General features: G+C 42.8%; 1 protein-coding gene and 1 long non-coding RNA gene across 2 annotated transcripts in view; one reads left to right on the top strand and one right to left on the bottom strand.

Annotated features, from left to right (window-relative positions):
* Positions 1–21,910, bottom strand: part of Cpne8 (copine 8) — a 190,495-nt gene extending 168,585 nt beyond the window's left edge. The window contains exon 1 of the mRNA XM_040753968.1: positions 21,024–21,910. Within this exon, the coding sequence (XP_040609902.1) occupies positions 21,024–21,160 (137 nt within the window). The 5' untranslated portion in view covers positions 21,161–21,910. The remainder of the gene's footprint in view (positions 1–21,023) is intronic.
* LOC121142910 lies at positions 16,633–21,030 on the top strand. Its single transcript, XR_005880052.1, has 3 exons — positions 16,633–16,788; positions 18,998–19,338; positions 20,730–21,030. It is a non-coding gene; the product is annotated as an uncharacterized LOC121142910 (long non-coding RNA).
* Positions 21,911–22,748: the final 838 nt, after the last annotated feature.

The following is a 22,748-nucleotide window of genomic DNA, read 5'->3' as shown; positions in this document are numbered from 1 at the left end:
AGGCTTGCTGAGACATTAGAAGCCCAAAGAACAGAATGTGCAACAGAGTCTGCAGGAGGAGAGTGACACTCCCCACAGAAGAACTACAACCCAGCCATAACAATTTGAGACTCTTGGGTTCCAGAACTGCCAAAATTAGTCTGTTCCTGGAATGCAACCAATGTGTGAAAATCTCTTATCACTAACACAGGAAAACATCCCAGCCTCTGTGTCTTCCCTCTGTCCTGGTGCATCCAGCACCTTGACTACACCTCAGACACATGCCCTGTGTTGCATATCTTCATTGGATTTTCTACCCTGGATCTCACAAATGCAGTCACCAAGATGCCTCCAGGAGGAACCCATTACCTACAGAAATCCATAGCGTTTGTCCTGGCGCTCATCACCTACCACATGCATTGTCTTCACATCTCTAGCTAGTTCAGTGGTTCTCAACCTATGGGTCACGGCTCCTTTGAGGATTGAAAGATTATTTCACAGGGGTCATATATCCTGCATATCAGATATGTGTATTACAGTTCATAACAGTAGCAAAGTTACAGTCATGAAGCAGCAATGACAATAATTTTATGGGTGGGGGTCACCACAACATGAAGAACTGAACTAATGGGTCACTGTGGTGATAATATTGTTTGTAAACTAATAAAGCCTTCTTGAAGATCAGAATGCAAAGCTAGTCATAGCCATAGAGGTCAGGAAGTGGTGGCAAACACCTTTAATCCCAGCAGCCCCACTAGTTAGCCACAGAGGCTGGGTGGTGATGGTGGTGCATGCCTTTAATCCCAGCACTAGAGAGAAATGTAAGACAGAAGTTCAGGGTCTCATGCAGTATTTAGTCTTCAGCCATGCTGAGGATTCTTGGAGACAGGATCGATCTTCTAGTCTGAGATAGAGGTAAGAGTTAGTGGCTGACTGCTTTGCTTTTCTGATCTTCAGCTTGAACCCTATATTTGTCTCTGGGATTTTTATTAATTGTGCTACAGATCACAGCATTAGGAAGGTTAAGAGCCATGGATCAAGTTCCAAACTGTGCCTATATCATACTCTGTGTTCACATTGTCCCACAATACTCTCTTTTTCTAGAACTTTCTGTCCTACCTTGCTGCTGTTCTCAATGCTGCCCACTCCCTGCTATGTGGCTAGCACAGAACAGGAACCCAAAGCACAAACTCCACTCCTACTCTGTTCACCAAGCCTGGCACTGTGCTCAGCACTTACATAAGCCACTTCCTTAACCCTCCATATGATTCTAAAAAGTAGCAATTATCAGACTCATTCCCCAGACCAAATTACAAAATTCAGAGATGTTCTATAAAGCAGCCAGAGCCACAAAAATACAAGATACACATAAAAATATACATTGGGGGTAAATTTTAATAACTGGTTTTTTATTTTGATTTTTATATTTATTACACAAAATATGTACATTGACAGTCTGTGTCGATGAAAACAAAACAAAAATGGGCTGTAAACAAAATCTTCAATGAGCATAAGTAGGAAATAAGATATAAAATAAAAATGAATACTAGAAAGAGAAAAACTAAATTATTCTGCAGAAAAATAAATTTTGCACATGGAAAGCAAGAAAATAAACTAGTAAAGCTGTTAAATTAACATAATTCAATAAAATTACTAGAATTATGATGAATATATAAAGGTTGATAAATTTTCTAGGTTCCTACTGTTCATTATTTTATAAAATTCAGCATCTGTCAATTACATGTTGCTTTTATGTTGAGGTACATGAGGGCTAGACAGCTTGTTGACTATAGCTCACTGCCAATAAGACAAACATTCTTTAGCAAGCAGGACCCCAAAAAGTCATATAGTTTGCTTCATGACTTTAATCTACTTGCAGCTTCCTGTCATTTCCAAGCCCTCCAAACAGCACTGTTGGGTAGCTGTGATAATATATATTCTAGTAGCATTGATTTATCTGAGTATCAGTGCAGAGAATTCAGTAAGCAGCTGTATCCTGACTTAAGGCATCTCTCACCTTAGAGCAACACCTTACAAAACATAGCCATGTGACTCACGAGGACCGTGTGACTAATATTCCTTCCCCAGGAGCAGACATAACAATGTCTATTCCTCCTTCTAAAGTCCCAGGGACAATCCTAGCTGTGATTTTACCAAAGTTCACCTGGGGACACAATGAGCTTACTAGTTTTATCTATGGGGCAATGAGTAGAGTAATTCAGGCAGGAGTATGGGTGGCCTTACTGCAGTCTTCCCACTCTGGTAAGGTATTAATCTAACTCTAGTAAAGCACTGACCATTATTATCATAGTCTCAAGTTCAAATTTTTAAAATGTCCTTTGGATGTCCTCTAAAGGACATCCTTATAAAGATGCTTCTCATTATGCTGTAGACATCTCTGTCAAACACACACACACACCTCCAGCCCTTTGGATGGAGAAAAGAATATTCATTTTGGGGGTATTCTCAAGCTTTTCCTATGACTCAAAGACATAAATCTACTGCTTTTCCAACAACATGGATTTCAATACAAATTACAAACAATAGTAATGCTAATATACCTAAAACTTTTATCTCTTTTTGTAAACTTTAAGAATTCATACAAGCTTCAGGAAGACACAACTTGGATCCACGTATGACAGCCAAATGGACTCCTGATAAGTATTCCAGTCAATCATCAGCCTCATTTTTCCCACATAATGCCTATTCCTAAGTGGAAAGTTTCAAATGTAAGATTTTCCCTTAAGTTCTTAAACTTTAACTTCTGTCCCCAATCTAGATCTTCCCCCAACAGATTTCCACTTAGGTTTATGGACACCATCCAGTAATCAGCTACAGACTACAAACTGTTCCAAAAGCAGAGAACCTAAACTTGCTGAAAGCCAATGTAATCCAGTCCAGGCATTGTGACTGATTCCTTTCTCTCCAGCTGGGTCAACAAACCAGATGCTTCTGATGAACACTTTCCCCATTGCTTAAATTCCTTCCTGGGCTTTGAACAATATTCTAGTGTCCCTGGACTCAGACAATGGCATCCTAATTTCACCAGAGAAGCAGTTATAGAAGATAACACATCACCCTTTAACCTCAACAAAAGGCTATAACATTAGGTCCAAAGGAAACTAGTTCCCCTCTATTACAAGGCCATTATACAGCTTTAGAAATATAAACAGGTATCCATCACAGAGTCAAAAATATGACTCAAGATACAACTCAAAGGAGGAATATGATGGTTTGCATTACATTTGAAATTTAAACTTACTATGCTTGAAAGACCAAACAGCAAAAATTAGAAAAATTACAATTAAAAAAGGCTCTTAACACCTAAGTGGTCGACTTGTACAGGCTGTACCCTAGCAACCCACTTCCTTTTTTTCCTAGACGTTGAAGAGTAGTCTCAACTTGACTGATCTTGTAAAATTTGCTCTTCTAGCAGGATAGTAGGTCAGAAGACTAACTGCTCTTTCTGATTTTCTAATCAGACTTGCTTACTCTGCTCAAAGGATGACTCGGACAACTGCAGGACATACACATTAAAAAAAACATCCCTACACATAGACAAACTCATGTGGTTTTTGCCTTTATAAGTCCTGTGCAGTTGTTTTGTTCTTTTTTAATTGTTGCTACCTTTTATGGTACGCTGTCCTAATCGACAACTGACTCTCCTCCGCTACCAGCAGCAGCTAGGCTGCAAGAGCAGAAGCCTGAAGTTCCCTCAAGCACTGACTCTCTGGCTCAGAGTATAGTCCTATACAACAGTGTGTCTACCCTATTCCCTCTGGAAACACAGTTAGGTACTGTAAAAAGAAGCTTTTTCTTTGAGAGAAGCCTTCCCACCAGCCTGGTTCTAGAGCCGCATTAGTCCCAAATAAACACACAGGAGGCTATATTAATTATGAAGCTGTTGGCCTTGCTTATTTCTTACTGGCTAGCTCTGACTTAAGTAATTACCCCATAATTGTTAATCTAAGTATGTCTCTTACCGGAGAAGTTTCCGGGCTTCCTACCCCATGGCATTACATCTCGACTCTCTTGTGTTTCTCCTTCCCAGAGTCCTCCTGGACTCCTAGTCCCACCTATCTAGATTCCTATTGGCTCAACAGGGCTTTATTGACATAAGACTTCCCCAACAAGGTACCACATAATACATCACTTCGCCTATGGGAAATGTATGCAACAATTGTCCTATGACATCTTAACAGAGCTGAAAATCTCTTGTAGTGACACCACTGCCACCTTAACCTTGCAAAGGCACAAGCTACTCAATTGTTTGTGGCAATGCGGTGGTGCGGCCAGTTGTGTAAAGGTGTCTAATAGATCATAATAAAGAACTCTGTTACTGGTTTGGATACTCACTAAACTTCTTGCCCTGAGTTAGAGAGTCTACTTGTATTAACAACAGCATGCTACAAATAAAGTGACAGCAGACTCATGAATGCCGTGTTTGTGGCCTCTCTTAAACCGCATCATTTTCTCTTGAACTTGAATTTATTTCATGCTGTCATGTTCATCATAATCCTGGGAGCAATAGGCTACATCATACACACACTTTCACCGTATTGCCCAGGGTAGTCCATCTAAGTATAAGTTCTATATACGATGGTTGCATAATAGTGAATTTTCACAAGAATGCTTTTCTCAGAATGTCTCCGTGTCTCCCTTTAATGATCGATACATATCCTTCTTTGCCACCACTGTGTTCAGATGTAAATCACAGAGCATGAACTCTGCTTCAAACACTATAGTTTAGTTTACATTTATCCACATATTTGTGCAACAACCATTACCTCAAACTAGTTTTGGAACACTGTATTTTACTTCTTTTCCACCAAAATGGCAGTGTCCTTTAACAGTCAGATCCTACCCTACTTTCTAGCACCCTAGTAACTATTAGTCTTTCTATCTTCATCTATTTTGCTGTTCTAGACATTGCATGTAAATGGAATCATACAACATGTGTCCATCACATTTTTAACTTTCACAAGTTTTTTGCTGTATCAATCAGGACCTCCTTTCTCTCTGCTGCCAAACAGCATCCTATCATACAGATACTCCACACACTGTCAGTAATTGATGGATACGTCAGTTGTTCTGGCTGTAATGCATGAGTTTCTGGGATCACTTTTTATATGAACACTTGTTTTATGTAGACATATGGCTTCATTTCCAGTGGGCACAACATAGCTAGCATGGAATCAATGAGTCCTATGAACCCATCAAACCATTTTCCTAGGTGGCTGCACAATTTTACCTTTCTATCATCGATGTATGAGGGTACCCATTCATGCAAATCCAGTCATTTTATATGACAACCAGGTAATAGGGAAAAATTGTCAATCCACTAGTATATCTAATTGCCATACATTTTACCAGTAACAAGGAAGGAAGTATATATAACATTTGATAAAACCAATTCCTCTGGTGCTGATTAACCCTCGATGGTATAGATGGTAACCACCCCAGAGTCTGGTTACACATCACAAGCCCTGTCACCACATTCAAAGAAAAGAGTCCTGTCCCAGAAAATTATAGAATAATCAAATTTAAAATAAAACATTTGCCCTGGCAATGGGCAAAGAAACACATTGTTAGTGGTGTTGTTCAAGAAATATAATATTTGTTTTATATATATGCATATATAACACAAGTAAAAATATATATGCCTATACAATATAAAGAATGACCTACATTAACAAAAAATATGTAAGTATCCCAAAGAAAGCATAGGCTAAAGAATTTTTTTAGAACAGCATTTCACTATCCATCCCGGGTTGGCCTGGAACTCACTCTGTAGATGAGGATAATCTCAAACTCATAGAGATCTGCCTGCTTCTAGGCTAAAGAATTTATGAAGCATTTTATAAAAAATAAATATTTTACAAAAGAAGAAATTTCAAACATCTCCGTGTGTATATTAAAGTAAAAAAAAATGGTCACTGAGATTCAAATGAGGCACATAATGAGACGCATACTGTTTTTCCTGTAAAATGGGCCATATTAGCTACTCTTGAATAAATAGCACAGTAAATGCCTATTTTGTTGTCACAGAAGACAAAGAATGGCATGAGCAAATACAGGAGTGCCTTATGGATTTCAGACTCGGGCACTTAGCTAACTACGACTAAAGCAAGGACAGAAGTGACGACACAGGCAGCTGTGGTAGCTTGTGCCTGCAAGGCCAGCACTAGGGAGGCTGAAGAAGTAGTAAGTGCAGTGGAGACCAGACTTAGCTACAAGATGAAGTCTGCCTCAAAGACACGAAGACCAGCAATGCTGCCTGCAGCTCAGCTACCAGCTCTGATCCAAGCGACATGCCCATGACAGCTGTGCTTTGTTCATGGTGACAAACAGCTGCCTGGAGTCCTTCGGCTCTGAGCTTTGTAGCGTGAATAATAAAACCCAGAGACAGATATTGGGGTTCCAGCTGGGGATCAGAAAAGCAAAGCAGCCAACCCCTAACTCTTACCTCTACCTCAGACTGAAAGGGCAATCCTGGCCCCACAACAGTTCTTACCTCTCCCAAGGCTCAGACCAAAGGGGTGATCCTGTCCTCAATGTTACTGAAGACTGCAATGCTCTCTACCAAACCTCAGACTGCTCTCTGAGACTGCACTGAGCCTTATAATCCTCTCTAGTGTTGTAATTAAAGGTATATCATCCCAAGTGCTGGGATCAAAGGTGTGAGCTCTGTTTCTCTTTTAGACTGATTCACTCTCATGTGGCCCAGGGTGGACCTTGAACTCACAGAGATCCATCTGCCTCTGTCCCCCATGTGCTAGGATTAAAGGTGTGGCTACCACTGCCTGTCCTCTATAGCTAACTAGTGGCTTAGTGTGTGGGGGGCTAACTAGTGGCTTAGCTCAACTAGATGTGTGGCTAACTAGTGACTTACTTCTACATTCTGATTGTCAGGCGAGCTTTATTTTATTTTGTTTTGTTTGTTAGATTACTTCATAATCCTGGCACCTAAGACTGTCTGTCACCCTTTCCACCCTCTTAATTTCTATTGCCAAATTTCATGGATTCACTCTGCTTGGTAGGATGCTCACCTCTGAATGGGTGGGAAAGTCCTACATTAAACATTATAATCAATAGAGAAGGTTACATTCATTCTTCTTTTCAAAAACACCAGCCTGGTCTACAAGAGCTAGTTGCAGGACAGACTCCAAAGCCACAGAGAACATTCTTCCTTTCAAGCTGTACTTACTGAGCATTTGTTAAATACCAGCCAGTGTCTGGGCACCATGTAACGGCAGTATACAGAAATGGAGAAGCCCACATTTCAAGGGTTTTTTTTTTCCGAGAAAGGCAGAGGTGCCCTGCGCAAAGGGATGGAGGTGTAATTTTCATGTGGCATTAAGAACAGAGGCAGGGCTATGGAGGACACATAGCCCAACATATTGTGATTGTCCATGGCTCTACCCTCAGCACCACGGGAAGGAAAGGAGGAGGTGTTGAAGAGAAACAGGGGGAGAGAGGAATGGGGGAGCAGGGTGAAAATATGAAATTTGGGTATGGGAAAGTGCCCTCAGATGTGGTTCAGAGAAAGCCTATCTGAGAAGGAGTCATTTGAAGTGGGAACTGAGGAGAAGGAGCCAAGTACAGCCAGGCCTGGCTGCACCGTGTTGTAGGCAGAGAATGCAGCAAGCACCAAGGCCCTGAGCCACAGCAGAAAGGGAAAGTTACATGAAATAAAGTGGCGAGGGAGAGCACTCACTCTTGTGGCCATGGCAACACAATTTCATGGTGAAATCTTGTTAGCATTAGAGAAAAAAAAATTATCCTGGAGAGGGAGGCTTGTGTATTTTCAGGGAAAAATGAGATCTAGTGAGAGGAAACTGACACTGTTACAAAACAAGATGAAGACGTACCAGGGTGTATCTCCCAGAGTTGAAGATGGGATGCCATTTCTAAAATGGCAGATCTTTTAATTTTTCACTCTCTTCACATTGTGAGCCACCCGGTTCCACCTCAGTGGAACTGTGACACAAATTTGAGTTGTGTGCCAAGTTGACGGAGCTTGCAAAGCCTTTTATTGGCATTACATTACACAGTTAAAAAACAAAAGTGCATTCCTTTTGATATTTCAACCTATAGCTAAACTAGAAATACAGTCTAGACTGTCAAACTGAGAAATTAAAAACAAAATATGCACACATTGGCATCCTTCTCAATTATATAACTATATATTATGTACAATGTCTATTACAACATAATCATAACTATTGCTTATAATTAAGAACACTTGGTAGACACTAAATAACCACCAAGCGACTGATTAAAGAGATGAGATTCCAATCAAACTAATGAATGATTTAAGTGCAATTTTAGCATCAAAGAAACAGCCTAGTACTCTCAATGATGTCACAGACTTGGGAGGCACCAGCGTGGGCATTTTCTGGCTGTTCATCCTAAATCCTCTATGCCTCACCCATCCTCTGTTAGAAAACAAAAGTGATGTGTTAGAAAACAGGATGGTGCTGGAATGATCCATACAGGGTATTCTGGGGAGTAAACATAAAGCATCCAGACCATCTCCCAGCGCCCTGTAAAATAGAAAAGCACCGAGAAGAGGCAGCCATCATGATGTAGAGTCCCCATGCTCTGTACACTGCCCTCTCAATTCCCATGTGCCCGTGTTAAATTTTAAAAGGTCAAGAAGCTTCGTGGAAACATGAAAAGAAAGCCCATGGGTTCTCTGTGAGGTGTCATGATTGGCCCTTGCCTAGCTAGACTATGATTGAAACCTAAGTGGAACCCTCCCCTGCAGAGTGAAGCTCGTTCTGGAAACCCAAGCTCCAAGACAAGTCCCAGCCCAACCCATACAACCTGCAGCCTGGAAACGAGCAATGTGAGTACAGGGCTAAAACCTGTGAATATATATGGATGGAAAGATCTGGACAAAGGAAACTGCTGACTTGAAGAAGACCCCCAAGGAGCACATAGAAGCTCGGGATCTGGTAAATGAAGAGCTGTGCACCATTGGACAATGTCTGGAGACACTTTGAGAGCAGGCAACAGGCCATGGGTCAGACTCCACAGCAACAGGACATCACTGCTACTCGGCAGCAGCATCCACGGAAACATGACAACTGCAGTGGTAAAGGGGTCCCCAAGTCCTCCCTTTCTGGAAGTGGGCTTCTAGGATCACAGCTGAGGACTCCTCACGCAAAGGGCCACAAACCCGCTAAGAGGAGTGGAATTACAACAACAAAATTGGACTTCATCTTATCTAAGTCATCAGGACATGAATTTGAATGAAAACACAACGTGTGTGTGTGTGCGTGTGTGTGTGTGTGTGTGTGTGTGTGTGTGTGTGTGTGTGGTGTTCCATTCTTTGCAACACAATTTGAGTTGGATTCTCCATATATTTTTACAGTGATTATGTAGAACTTTTCTAAAAGTAGCCAACCTTTGAGTCTTCACTACCTTTGTGTCATGAGTCACTTTTCTACCTCAGTTGAGTGATAGCACGAATGAGTTCTGCACTAAGGAGCAGGTGCTTTCAAAACATTTTATTGATATTACATCATACAGATCCAGTAGCGACTCTGTGAGAAAGACTTTCTACCCCATTTACGAACAGAAGCGGAGATCAGGAAGCTGAATACATGAGCTGTAATCAAAGCCACGCCTGTCCAGCTTCTCACATGTTTCCCTTATTATGTTACAACACAGAGATTTCACACCGTCATTTTTCTTAACCACTCTTTCTGCTCACTTTAAATGCAGTCACCATATTTGAGCTGATGTGTATTATACACAATTTGTTATATTAGTAGTCTGGGAGATTACTGCTTCTCTAGGAGTCAATGCATGACGCATGTCTGTTCCGAGCAGCATGTGCTGATGACTGTGACTGGTCCACAAACCAGCACATATGAGAAAATTGAAGGCAAACACTACTTGCCCCAGCATCACTTCAGCTGAGTCTGCCTTCCAGGAACTCTAAATATATGTGTTAAGTATGTGACTGTATTTCCCAACTTTTTGTTTCTTTCTCCATTCGCTGTTGGGAAATCAGTTGCAAGCTCAATGTCTTCACATTTCAAAGGGGAACCTGTACATGTGGGTCATTTTCCTTAGATTTTCTTAAAGTCTCCTCAGCAAGCACACACCCTTTACCAATTAAAAAAAAGCTGGTAAATTCAAAGCTTTATTGGCCGGCTGTTATTTTTCTTTCATCATTTTCAGTTTTTGAGATTGTAACAGAATTGCATGATTTCCCGGCTTCCGTTTCTTCCCTTAAAGCCCTCCCAGATAGTTCTCCTTGCTCTTTCAAATAAATTCATGGTTCCCTCCAGGTTTTAAACTATTTTCAGAAATCTGTTTAAGTCAATGAATAATTCAAATTTTACTTCATGGCAATCTGAGCTTTGCATACTCTCCAAGAGAGTTTCAACAGAAGACAGAAGGAAAGTCTGAGTGTTAGCACATGTGACCAGGCAGCAGAGAGAGATGGGTGACCAGTGCAGAAATGCAGCCCTGAATCACAAGGACTCACAAGCAGATAAACTCAGTCCCAGCATCTATAAACCTAGTGTGAACTTAGTTCTACAAATCCTAAAACATAAATGGATAAACTCATCAAAGGCCTTTACTCAGCCTAGTCTCCGTCATCTTGTCTTTATGTCTTTATATAACTGACTTTTTGAAAACTCAGCTGGGACTGTGTTAGTTCTTGCCTTATGTCTTCCACTCAGGGTTCCCAATCATATGAAATGAACTTTCTTCAACAACCTGAAGGAAGCCAATCATTAATCACTTTCTCTGCAAAACATCAGATAGGTGGGGGTACAATAGTAGGTAAGATTCAGTTGATGTTTGTTGAGAACTTATAATTTCATGGATATCTGATGGTCCTTCATATGTTTCTTCAATAAGCACTAAGTCATTGGGAGCCCAAGAAAGGATGCAGTGTGAGAGACTAAATATAAACGCTGCCTGTGCTCCTGCCTCTGGGTCATTTGTATTTGGTTAAGGGGAGAGATCTGTAAGCAGTCCAGGGAAACGTGGAACATGTACAACAAATTCGTTATAAATTAGAGAATGAAAGGTTCAATCAATTCTACTAGAAATTCTTCAGAGCGACAGGGATGTGTCAGCTGTCAACACGCTCCAACAGGAGGGACACCATGTAGGACTCCTCCTGGTTTGCTCCTGATTGAGCTAATCTGAAGTGGCTTGGAACTAGGGGGACTTTGATGAGGGCAGTGCAGAGGAGGGGAGTGGAAGACGTGAAGACAAAGACATGAAGCTCAACAGTTAGGTCAAGACCCAACACTTAAGACGTGAAGGCAGGAGAACTAGGGTTTCAAGGTCATCCTGGGCTACACGGGGAATTAAAGAACAACCTATGCTACATGAAGAAACCAAAACCCAAACAAATAGTCAAACTATTTAAGGTTCTCAATGCAGTGGCAATTGAGGAATTTTATTTTTTTTATATTTTATTTTCCAGTTTAAATTTAGATAAGAAATGAGGTTGCTTCACAAGTCAGTTCCAGGTCCCTCTCCCATTCCCTCCCCTCCTCCCGTGCCCTCCCCCAAACCCCCCCCCCCCGTTATCCCCTCATTCCCCCAGGGAGGGTGAGGCCCTCCATGGGGGAAATTTTATACAAAAGAGTAATAGTATAAGTATCTTGTAGTTGTCCACCCCCACCTCCACTTTACTCTTTTGACTCTTTGGGAGACCCACCACTCAGCTCCCAAATAAATCACACAGGAGATTTTTTTGTCTTACTTATGCATGCCCAGCCTACATTGGCTGATTTCTAGTCAGCTTTTCTTCACTTAAATTAGTCTGTCTACTTTTTGCCTCTGGGCTTTTACCTCTCTTTACTTCTGTACATCTTTCTTTCCTTCAGTGTCTGGGTAATTCGTCTCTTCTTTTTCTCCCTCCTCTCTTCTCTTGTTCCTGGATCCTTTTCTCTCTCTTTTTCTCCTTCTATTTATTCTCTCTTCCTGCCTGTCCCCCCACCCCCCATCCTTTCTCTTGCCTTGCTATTGGCCATTCAGCTCTTATTAGACTAATCATGTGTTTTAGACAGGCAAAGTAACACAGCTTCAGAGTCGAACAAATGCAACATAAAAGAATGCAATCAATCTTCACATCATTAAACGAATGTTCCACAGCATAAACAAATGTGATGTATCTTAAAATAATATTCCACAACCCTTTCCTACCTCCCAGGAGAAGATTTCGCACTGCTCAGATGAATCAATGATGGGCAGACCACAGTTTGATGAGGACTACTTAGTTAAGCCTATCTCATGCTTTGTATTGATCCTCAACCTCATCAGGACCCCAAAGATAGATCTGGGGCAGGACTGTGTGTGTGTGTGTGTGTGTGTGTGTGTGTGTGTGTGTGTGTGTGTGTGCGCGTGCGTGCGTGCGTGCGTGCGTGTGTGGGGGGGAGGGTGGTCACTGGAGTCTTCATGTGTTCCCTCACTGATACAGCCATGCTTAACACATCACTTTTCTCAGCTTTACAGTATTGCTCATCTCTCTAAACTGGCATGTTGAGTGGGTAGCTGAGCCTGGTTTGTTAGGATTGCCAGAGCCAGACTCATGCCTAAAACTCCAGTAACACTTGTACTGTGGTCACACTAGCCTGGACCTAATCAGCATCGTAGTCAGCCATGTTAAACGGTAGCTATGGAAGCAGAAGTAGCAGGAGGTGAGGGCTTAAATGTCAAATGACAGAAATTGTACTAATGCACTGAGGATGTAAAAAAAATGGAAAGGACTTAGTCCCCTATGAAGACATAAACTAGCATTTCCTAGTGGGCCCTAGGCCTGGAAAAATCTCTGAGGAAATGCTGCTGGCAATTCTGTTAAAAACAGCAGGTTTAGAACATTTTCCCCAAATGAGAAGTAAATGATACAAGCACACAATAATTGCATGGTTAAAAATCACAGCATTCCCTCTGCACAGGAGACACTGGGCATGTCCTCACGAACAAAACTAGACACCCATGCACCGCCCTCATTGAAGAAAAGTGATGTGAAGTTTTGGTTGTTCCTGAATTTATAGTGACAATGATTAATGAGGCCTTTGCCTTTGAAAAGATCTCATACAATCAAGCACAACAAGAATTTGAGGTAAATATAATCAATGGAGCATTCAGACACTTCTGTGTCAGAAGCACTTGGGGTGTTTCATAGACTCATCAAAGTGTCATAGCCAGTCAAATAGAGGAAGTGGCATAAACTATAGACAGTGGATTCACAAGGAAGTCTGCTTATTTTAGCATAGATATCATACATAAATATCATAAATAGCCTACATAGAGACCGGGTTGGTTCTTTTTGTTCATGTCTAGAAACTGTTTCCTTCTATGGTTCTATTCCTGAGGCTTTATGTTGTTGTGACTTTTGACTTTTCAAAAACTTTTATTTGCACTTTTGTGGCACAAAATTAAAATTGATTGAATAAATATTGAAAAACTGATTGAACAAAATTAAAATCGAATGAACAAAAAATTGATTAAACAAAGTCTGTAAGAAAGTGCATTAACCAATTTCTCCCTCAAGAGACTAGCCATATACCTTTGAAACACCATGAGTCTCTCCCTTCATTGGTTCACCAAGTAAATTAGTAGAAATATTCAATACAAAATCCAACCTGAGCCAAAGATTAACACATGTTCATTTGTTTTCCTATTTAGATACATTAAATAGGATATCACACATACAATTTCATTTGTGTGTGTGTCAGAGTGTGTGTGTGTGTGAAAGTATGTGTGCATGTGTATGTATATGTGTCTGTGAGTGTGTGTGTGTGTGTGTGTGTGTGTGTGTGTGTGTGTGTGTGTGTGTGTAGAAGTCAGAGGTCCACATCAGGAATATTCCTAAGGAATGTTATACCTTGCATTCTGAAATGGAGACTACCACTGAAGTTGAAGCTTTCTTAGTCAGTAGACTCCAGGCCAGGGTCCTTGAGGAACTCTCCTGTCAACTTTCCCAATAGATACACCACAGCATTTAGCATTTTACCAAAGGAGTCATCTGCCCAGCCCACCTGCAAGTTCTATTGATTGTCTATTTTTGCTCAACATTCATTCCCAATTAAATAAGCAAATCATCTGTCAGTATGTGGAAATAGTGTCCACTTCTAATTGTGTTGTTCTTAGAGACAATGTAACCAAAATTATGTTTTTGTACCTTCACATAAAAATTACTGTAAAATGTTATGTTAACTGGATGAAAATTATTCTTTCATTAAATTATACTGGTAAAATGGGTTTGTTTTCATTCATATCTTTACTGTTTATAGTAACATTTTAAGATTAGAAGAGTAATTAAATCACAGGCATGTAAGCTCAATTCTCCAACCTATCCATCAAGCAGCAAAGATCTACTGTATTGAAAATGTCTACACACAAAGCACAAAGTCAGATTTTATAGTAATCAATGGTAAAAAAAGTGCTTTTAAAATTGGCTATAGAGAAATATCCAAACAATAAAATGTAAAGTAATATGAGAACTCAAAGAAAGGCACGATTGATCACCACCCTCTGTGGACCTACCTAAACACCATAGACAACTATATGTAAAGTTAGCCTTTACAGCCAGCCACAGGGCAAATTTTCCAGGCACTCAGGAAGCTGGAGTCTTTAAATCCAAAGGAGACAGGAAGGGGATGGCTGGTCATCATTCAACAAAACTAGTCATCCTCCAGGCTCAGCTACCCACATGTTGCCCTACCATGCCCAATGCAGAAAGCAAATGACTTCGTCCTGAGTAAGAGTGATAGAAGTAGAAATAGAGAGGAGGTAACAGACCCTGGGGTCCCAATGCATGGTAAGCTAATTAAAAATAATGTACCCAAACTGTTTGTAAGGCTTATGAAACACAGCATGTGAAGGACCGGAAGACAGAGAAGTAACAGTATGCACACCAGATAGCATTGATTCACTTCATTTCTAAAGACAACTATTTCCCACAAATAGTTGGTCCCCTCTGAGTCCTTCCTGACACAATCCCAGGCAGCACTCAGTAACAAGTGAGCAGGGTTAGCACATGAGATTGAATCTATTTGCCATCTCCACGGGAAGCTCTATTTGCCAGAAATATTACAGGCATATTCAGAAGTAAACTGTGGGAAAAGCATGACTATTTATTAATATAGAACATTGTTCATTTCGAAGATGCGCAAAACCAGCTAGATTCCTGTTGAGAGGAAAATCTACATCAGCCACAGCACAACTTAGCATTTTGGGGGGAGAAGGTTGAGTAAAATAAGGACTTTGAAATAGCAAGAACTTGATTCTAGAAATAACCTACCATAAGATTCTTCCAGAAAATTCTCAAGACAGGGATGCTAGGAAAGCTTAGCAGGTAAAAGCACTTGCCACAGAACCCACAGTAGAAAAAGAAGAGCTACATCCACAAAGTGTCCTCTAACTTCCACACATGTGCCATGGAATACTCATGCCCCTCATACACCAATAACAACAACAACAATAATAATTTAAAATCTCAGACACTAGAATTAGGTAAGACCATCTAGATAGCAATATGTGTTATATCAACAAAGTTGTACTGAACAGGGAGAAATCACAGTTTATAAATATATGTTAGTACTATACTTTTCCCAACCATCTCTTCTTCACTGCTATTGAAAATAAATTCAGGTCAGGTCTGATGTTTCATGTTTATAATCCCACCATTCAGAACTGAGGCAGGAAGATCAGAAGTTTCAGGTCAGCCTCAATTAGTTAGCCACATATAAAATAAAAGTGGTCATAAAATAAAAAGTTCTATCTAAACTAAAGTAGAAACCAGAGACCCCTTCAAGATAAATAGCTTCATCGAATAATACTATATCTCATTGTTTCCATACATGTGTTAGATTACATTATTTAAAAATATATTAATATCATTGTACAATACCAATAGAATTGTCTACTTAAAACTATTCTTTGTTTTATGAGACATAAATTGTGACTTAGCTATTTTGCAAATGTCAATTGTGAGATTTCCTTCTATTTCATTTCAATTCATTACTACAAGGATTTGTCAAAGGTCACAGAAATAGTGTCAGAGAAAGATGAGAAGCTCAGGAGCAGGGATTCCCTCCACAAGGAAGCAATAAACTTCACAAGTGACATGCCCACAACAAAATGCTCCAAATAAAGCAAAGAAATTGACCTTACTTAACTCCAAGACTTGACTTGAGAACCAATCATCTTTTAAGTAATGTACTTTGAAATTCTCTCAAAAATCTTTAAATTCTCTAACAGAACTTTCTAATTTAAGAGGCATACTCACTAAGACTTAAATTGATTGTGCTTCCATTTCCCAAAGTCTGTAGAGATGTTGGATAGATTCTAGCATAAAAAATCAGTTGCAATCAAAATGCTAGAATCTCTGCTTAGTCAGAGTCATTAGATCATCAAACCTCCAGGTTTTCAGTACATATTCAGCATCATAACTGTGCACATAACCACTATCATAACCATGTGACATAACCAGGACATAACCATGTGTATAACCAGCATCATAACTGTGTGAACCTGTAGAAGTAGAGTCCAACATCACATTCCCAGGCATTTCATCTCAGTAGATCTGCTCGGGAACCCAGGAATCTATAACAGGAACCGTCTCCACTTCTCAAGCACCAGATGATTTCATTCAGCATTGCATCATCATGAAAGAGTCACAATGGCCCTTCATTGTGCCCAGGAATTACAATATACCTGCCTGATAGTGGTGCGTACCAGCTGTTTGAGGAGTAAAGTAAACTCCAGTTTAAGAAAGGGGTCATGAGAGAAGATGACATCTGACCCAAGACTTGAAAACAGGTAAAAATCTAATCAAGAAGAGGGAGTGAATAAAGGCAGGGAGGTTGAAGTCAGAGAACAACATGGCAGGTCCACACTGGCCTGGACCAGGGTGCTAACCCAGTTTACTTTGGAGCTGTATCTCTGGATCAGATTTGGTTGCCATATTTACTTGCCAGGTGTCTTGACAGACAGTAAGCACCTATTTGTCGCACTACATTCAGACAGCTCATGGGAGAATTCGTGCCAGACAAGACAAGAACACTACATCAGGCCCAGCGTTTAGAATTCTTACTAAGCCGCACACATTCAAAAACATTTGAACTTCCTTCCACGTTCCAGGAGTGATTGACCGGCTCAGCACCTGAGAGCTAGCTTGGGGAGACCAGAAGCACTCCATGTTCTGACTGCTAAAAAACCTCTCCATCACAGAAGATGACAAAAAAAATCACTGAAATACTAAAATAGGGAAACACAGGCTCTGGGGAAAGTGATTCATTTCTGTAAATTATTTTTTCCCATTAACTTTAGCGTCAGTTTACATTGACGTGTTTTCAGAATAAAATTGGAAACTTGGCTAAAGCTGTGCCATTTCAGTTATGGGAAAGTTCAGTTAATTGGGGAACATAAGTTTTTAAAAATCTACAGACTAATTTTAATAAAGAAACAATGATAGCCGGGCGTTGGTGGCGCACGCCTTTAATCCCAGCACTCGGGAGGCAGAGGCAGGAGGATCTCTGTGAGTTTGAGGCCAGCCTGGTCTACAGAGCTAGTTCCAGGACAACCTTCAAAGCAATACAGAGAAACCCTGTCTCGAAAAACCAAAAAAAAGAAACAATGAATGCACAAATAATAAGGCAATGAATAGAAGACAAGCCAGAGATTGCAATTGCGCCTTTAGGTGACCAGAGTATGGTTTTCTTCACTAACACAGCAAGTTCCCAGCCACTAAAACTGACGCTATCATATCTCCAACCATCAGTGTCTGCCTTGATCAGTCACACCCCTTCTTCCTGTCATGCATGCTGAGTCCTCAGCTCCACGATGCCCTATCCCTGATGATGCAGAAGCCTTATTGCTAGGCTGTATCCTAGGTTAGCATCTTCTATAATGTGTATCTGCCAGTCACATTTCATGTTTTCAGGGATGACATCTTGTCTGTACTACTCAGATACATAAGACACTCAGATACTTGATCAATAGAAAGATATATATATATATATATATATGTATATATGTGTGTGTGTGTGTGTTGTTATCTTTCTCTCCTTCCCAAAGTGGCAAGGGATCTTTTGATTAGGGGGGACAGAAGAGATAGGTTATCAAAAGGGGTTCCACTGTAAGCTGATTTTGAAACAGAAGCTATCAGAGCTCTCTCAGACAAGGCCTCCAGGGAAGTCCTTGCCCTGCTTACCCACAGCCAGGCTGGGGGGCGGGGTGCTTAGTTGTATCTTCTTGCTAAGTATCCTGGGAAAGCTGTGCTCTGGGAACAGCTAGCTCTGTTTTCATTACCTGGCTTACTAAAGTTCAAATAGAAAGGAGTCACAGAATCCTGTTAGCAGAACTCTAAGTGCTGTTTTTCTACATGCACTGGCTAGTCTATGTCAACTTGGTACAAGATATAGTTATCTGAGAGGAAAGAACCTCAATTGAGAAAATGCCTCCATAAGACCCAGCTGTAGGCAGGCCTGTAGGACATTTTCTTAATTAGTGAGTCGTGGGCGTGGGCAGCCCATTGTGAGAAGTGCTGTCCCTGGGCTGGTGGTCCTGGGTTCTATAAGAAAGCAGGATGAGCAAGTCATGGGGAGCAAGCCAGTAAGCAGCATCCTTCCATGGCCTCTGCATCAGCTCCTGCCTCCAGGTTCCAGCCTTGCTTGAGTTCCACCCATAAAACCCTCATAATGCTCTACAGAAAATGTCACAGTTATCTTTATTATCAAATACGAACACGCCTGGACAAACTAAATAAGAACCAATTAATTCGTAGGCAATTAAATTGAGTCACGAAGCCAGAATTTGCACCCAGGACTGATGCTGAAGTTCAAATCATAACACCTCCCAAGGTGGCAAGGCAGAGTTCTCAACACCACACAAGGGAAATTAACCTGTCTTAATTTGATTACTTAGCAAGAAGTAAACAATTGACTGATTGTGGACAACTCAAATAATAGAGGAGGCCTGAACAGCCTAAACAGAAATATTTAACTCTAAGTACTTGCTTCTCTTTCAGATTTTTTTTTCTTATTTGAAACTTTTTTTAAGTGCTAAAGAGTAATCCCATAGAGAAGACAGTCTCCAGGATCTGGAACAGGAAACTGAAACAGACTGGGGTGGCCAATGCACTGCGGGCCCTTCCTCAGCTTATGCCTACAGCAAATAAGCCTGGGGATGGCTGGCCCAGCAGGTGAGTGCTGTTCCATGTCACCCTGAGGACCTGCAGGACTCTCACAATTGGTGTGCAACGTTCTGTCTGCTTAGTGCCCTCCCAACCCTGCAGAAGGATGAACAGATGAGGGAACCCTAGAAAATGCTGATCTGGGAGAGTTCCTGACAACCCACTGTGTTACTGTGGTAAGTAGCAAAAACCTCCTTCTAAATCCCAAAGCCATCTTCAGAGAGAACAATAGCACCTAGGAATTGCCACAAGAGTCTGCCAGGTGGCTGTTAACTAAAAGGAGTCCAGTGGAACACTAAAAAGAGGGTGACCCTAATAAGCCAAGGGTTGTGTCAGCTGTCACAAACACCATTATCACTTTCACAGTCTGAGGTCAGTCATCCTCAAGACTAGCCAAATTGTCCTCTCTCTCTCTCTCTCTCTCTCTCTCTCTCTCTCTCTCTCTCTCTCTCTCTCTCTCTCTCTCTCTCTCTCTCTCTCTCTCTCTCTCTCTCTCTCTCTCTCTCTCTCTCTCTCTCTCTCTCTCTCTCTCTCTCTCTCTCCTCTCTCTCTCTCTCTCTCTCTCTCTCTGTCTCTCTCTCTGTCTCTCTCTCTGTTCTCTGTCTCTGTCTCTGTCTCTGTCTCTCTCTTGAAATGTAAATGTTCAAGATACTTTAGCTTTGGAGCAGTGATTCTCAACCTGTGGGTCGCGACCCAATTGAGAGTCCAGCCAACCCTTTCACAAGGGTCACCTAAGGCCATCGGAAAACACAAATATTTACATTACAATTCCCAACAGTAGCATAATTACAGTTATGAAGTAGCAATGAAATAATTTTATGGTTGCGAGGGTCACCACAACTTAAGGAACTGTATTAAAGGGTTGTAGCATTAGGAAGGTTGAGAACCACTGTTTTAGAGGCTGAAGGCATTTAAACTTCAGGGTTTATTTACAACAAAAATCACCCTTGCTGATTAGAGTCGCTTAAGACAGAAAGGTTGAGAACATTTGAGTGCATTTACGAACACAGGGTATGTGTGGAGTTTTCCTCCGAGAAAGGTGGAAGTATTCGAACGAGGAGTGGGTACCTGGGTGTATACAATAACTCTAGAATCCTTAATATAGCCGACCACTTAATTCTCCAAAAGTGGGGCAGTGCACAGCTTCTCTACTTGACTTACAAAGGATCTGGTCCACTGAGCATCAGGAAAGGGGGTCTGAAACGGGCAATCCTGGAGATGAGACTTGCAAGCATTCTCATGTTTATCTAATGGCTTGCAGAAAATCAGTCGTGACTTCTCAGTTCTTAGGTAAGCCTCTGCCAGGAACACTGAACCTGGAACCGCTACAGTCTTAGGGCAAACATCCCGGAAGGGTGTAGGGTGAGGAAGTTGGATGGTTCCAGGAAGTGGGTGGAGAGGAGGAAGCTGCCGAACTGGAGCGGATCCCACCGGGCGCCTGGAGTCTCAGGCCAATGTGCGCAGCAGTCACGCGCGCTTTTGGCAATGCTGACCCTTCAGTTCCCGTCATCACTGAAACCTCTGGCCCTGATTTCGGCTTTTTGTTTTTTTGTTTTTGTTTTTTTAGGTTGTAAAGTGGGCGGCGGCTGGGGTTCCTGTAGCTGAGTCACAGCTCTGACAACTTTCACTGCATTTCTCAGAAAGAAAACAAAAAAAGACTCAGTCCCAAAACCCACCACTCTAGCCCCCAACTCTGTGTCACTTGAACGGGGAGGGGATGGGGGTAGCGTCAGTCTCACAACTGGGGTGTCCCCACTCATCGAGCAACTTCTCACCGGCGCCAAGCCTCGTGGTCCAGGGAGCGCTAGCCAAGTGCCACCAAGCCCCGGGCGAAAGGAAGAGAAACGAGCCGCGTCCTCACCTGCAGGACACTGACACCTCCACGCGTGTGGCCGGGATGGCCGCACTCAGCTGGTTCAAGTCCCCGATGCCCGCTGCGCTGGTGTAGCGGCTGTCCATCTCGAACGGTGGCGCGGAGCACTTGTCCCGAGCCCACATCCAAGCTGAGGCGGGCTGAGCGCTGCTTGGAGCCCAGCTCCGCACCGACGGGAACGGGTGAGGGTGGAGGCAGAGGAAGGAGGCGGAGGCGGCGCGGGAAGGGGAGGGAGGAGGCGGACCTCGTCGCGAATCCGGGGAGCAAGCTAGTCCTGGCAAAGCCGCTATGGTCTCCCAAGTGGTGCTCGGGGCTGCGGGGCAGCCGCGGGGGTGGGCTGGGTCTGCCGCCACCCCGGGATCGGGACCTGGGCGTTGAGCGCAGAGACAGAGGGTGACCCTGACGGACACCGCGCCGTCTAGTGGGAGAACCCGTGGCGCCTGCGGTGTAGCCTCCGCACACCGGTGCCCTCCGGGGCTGTGGCTGCCTCCACTCCTGCCAGTCACTCGGTTTCCTCTAGGGTGGAAGGCAGAGGTGTGGGCTAGAGGCCACTCCACGGAACGGCCTCCTGTGACCCGGACACATGCGCCGGTCCCCCGCTGATGGGTTCCCTACTTTGGGCTACTGGACTGATGGGGTGGTGGGACAAGGAATGGCCTCCAGCCTTGGACAGCGTGTGCAGATGGGCGTGCCATTACATGGAGCGAGCTGGGGCGGAGCGGACGCTCTTGGGACAATCACTGCACTATCAGGGAGGAGGTTTGACTGTGTCTGCTGTCCCCTGTAACTTGAGGGTTGGGACCCTATGGGCGAGGGTCCCCTTAAAGGAGGTCAGCGCCTTGCTGAGTCCCTCCTTTTCGAAATGAAGGGAGTTCTGCCCTGAGGCCCGGGATTGGGGAGTAGTAACCTTATAATCCAGCTTCTTCCCCCCAGGTGTGGTCCTCGGGATCTGAAAGCAGGGCAGTATAAGCCAGGTGCGAAGCCCGGGTGACCCAGGCGTTTGGCGAGTAGGTTCTGGGCGGCAGGACTGGGGATGGGCAGGACGCGGACGCCGCAGCAGCTTGCCTGACACCCCCCACACACACACACTTTACTGCACACACCTGACCCCAGGCGTCACTGCGGGTACGCTGGTGATGGCCACCAGGGGGCAAAGGAGAGCAGAACGCCTCGCCTAGGAAAGGAGGGTGGCTGGTGCCAGCGGGCAGTGCCAGCTTCCTGGGCTCACCTGGGATTCAGGGGCTTACAACGGGGCCACCCTTGTGGCATTTTAACCCACTTGGAGCCACGTGCCTAAAGAATTCGTGTCGTTGTGGGAGACCTCTCCTCCCTGCCCCAAGCGCTTGCCACACTCCAGTCTTGTTCTCTTTCCTTAGTTGCCTCACCTTCCCCTCAATCACCCCTTAAGCCCAGATGTTCTGGTTTTCTTTCCGTTTCCCCATCACAAATTAAAGTGCGCTTTATAACTAAATCTTTCCCTCAAATTATTTTGTTGCTGCCTGAAATTGGTTTGGTGAAAGAGGTCTAGATGTTTTTTAAGCTGACTAGAATTTCATTTTGGAGGTGCCCGCTGAAGAAATAAAAGGTAAGAACTTCAGCCTCAACCCACGGGCCAATTCCTAATTTCCCACCTTATCAGGTCCATATGTATGTGTGTTTTAATGCATCTATTTATATGTGCACTAACATGCATGTACTTAAAGTGTGTCCTGT

The sequence above is a fragment of the Mesocricetus auratus genome, unplaced genomic scaffold, assembly GCF_017639785.1.
Source record: "Mesocricetus auratus isolate SY011 unplaced genomic scaffold, BCM_Maur_2.0 Super-Scaffold_100010, whole genome shotgun sequence".
Lineage (NCBI taxonomy): Eukaryota > Metazoa > Chordata > Mammalia > Rodentia > Cricetidae > Mesocricetus > Mesocricetus auratus.
This window is presented reverse-complemented; position numbering and strand designations above follow the sequence as displayed.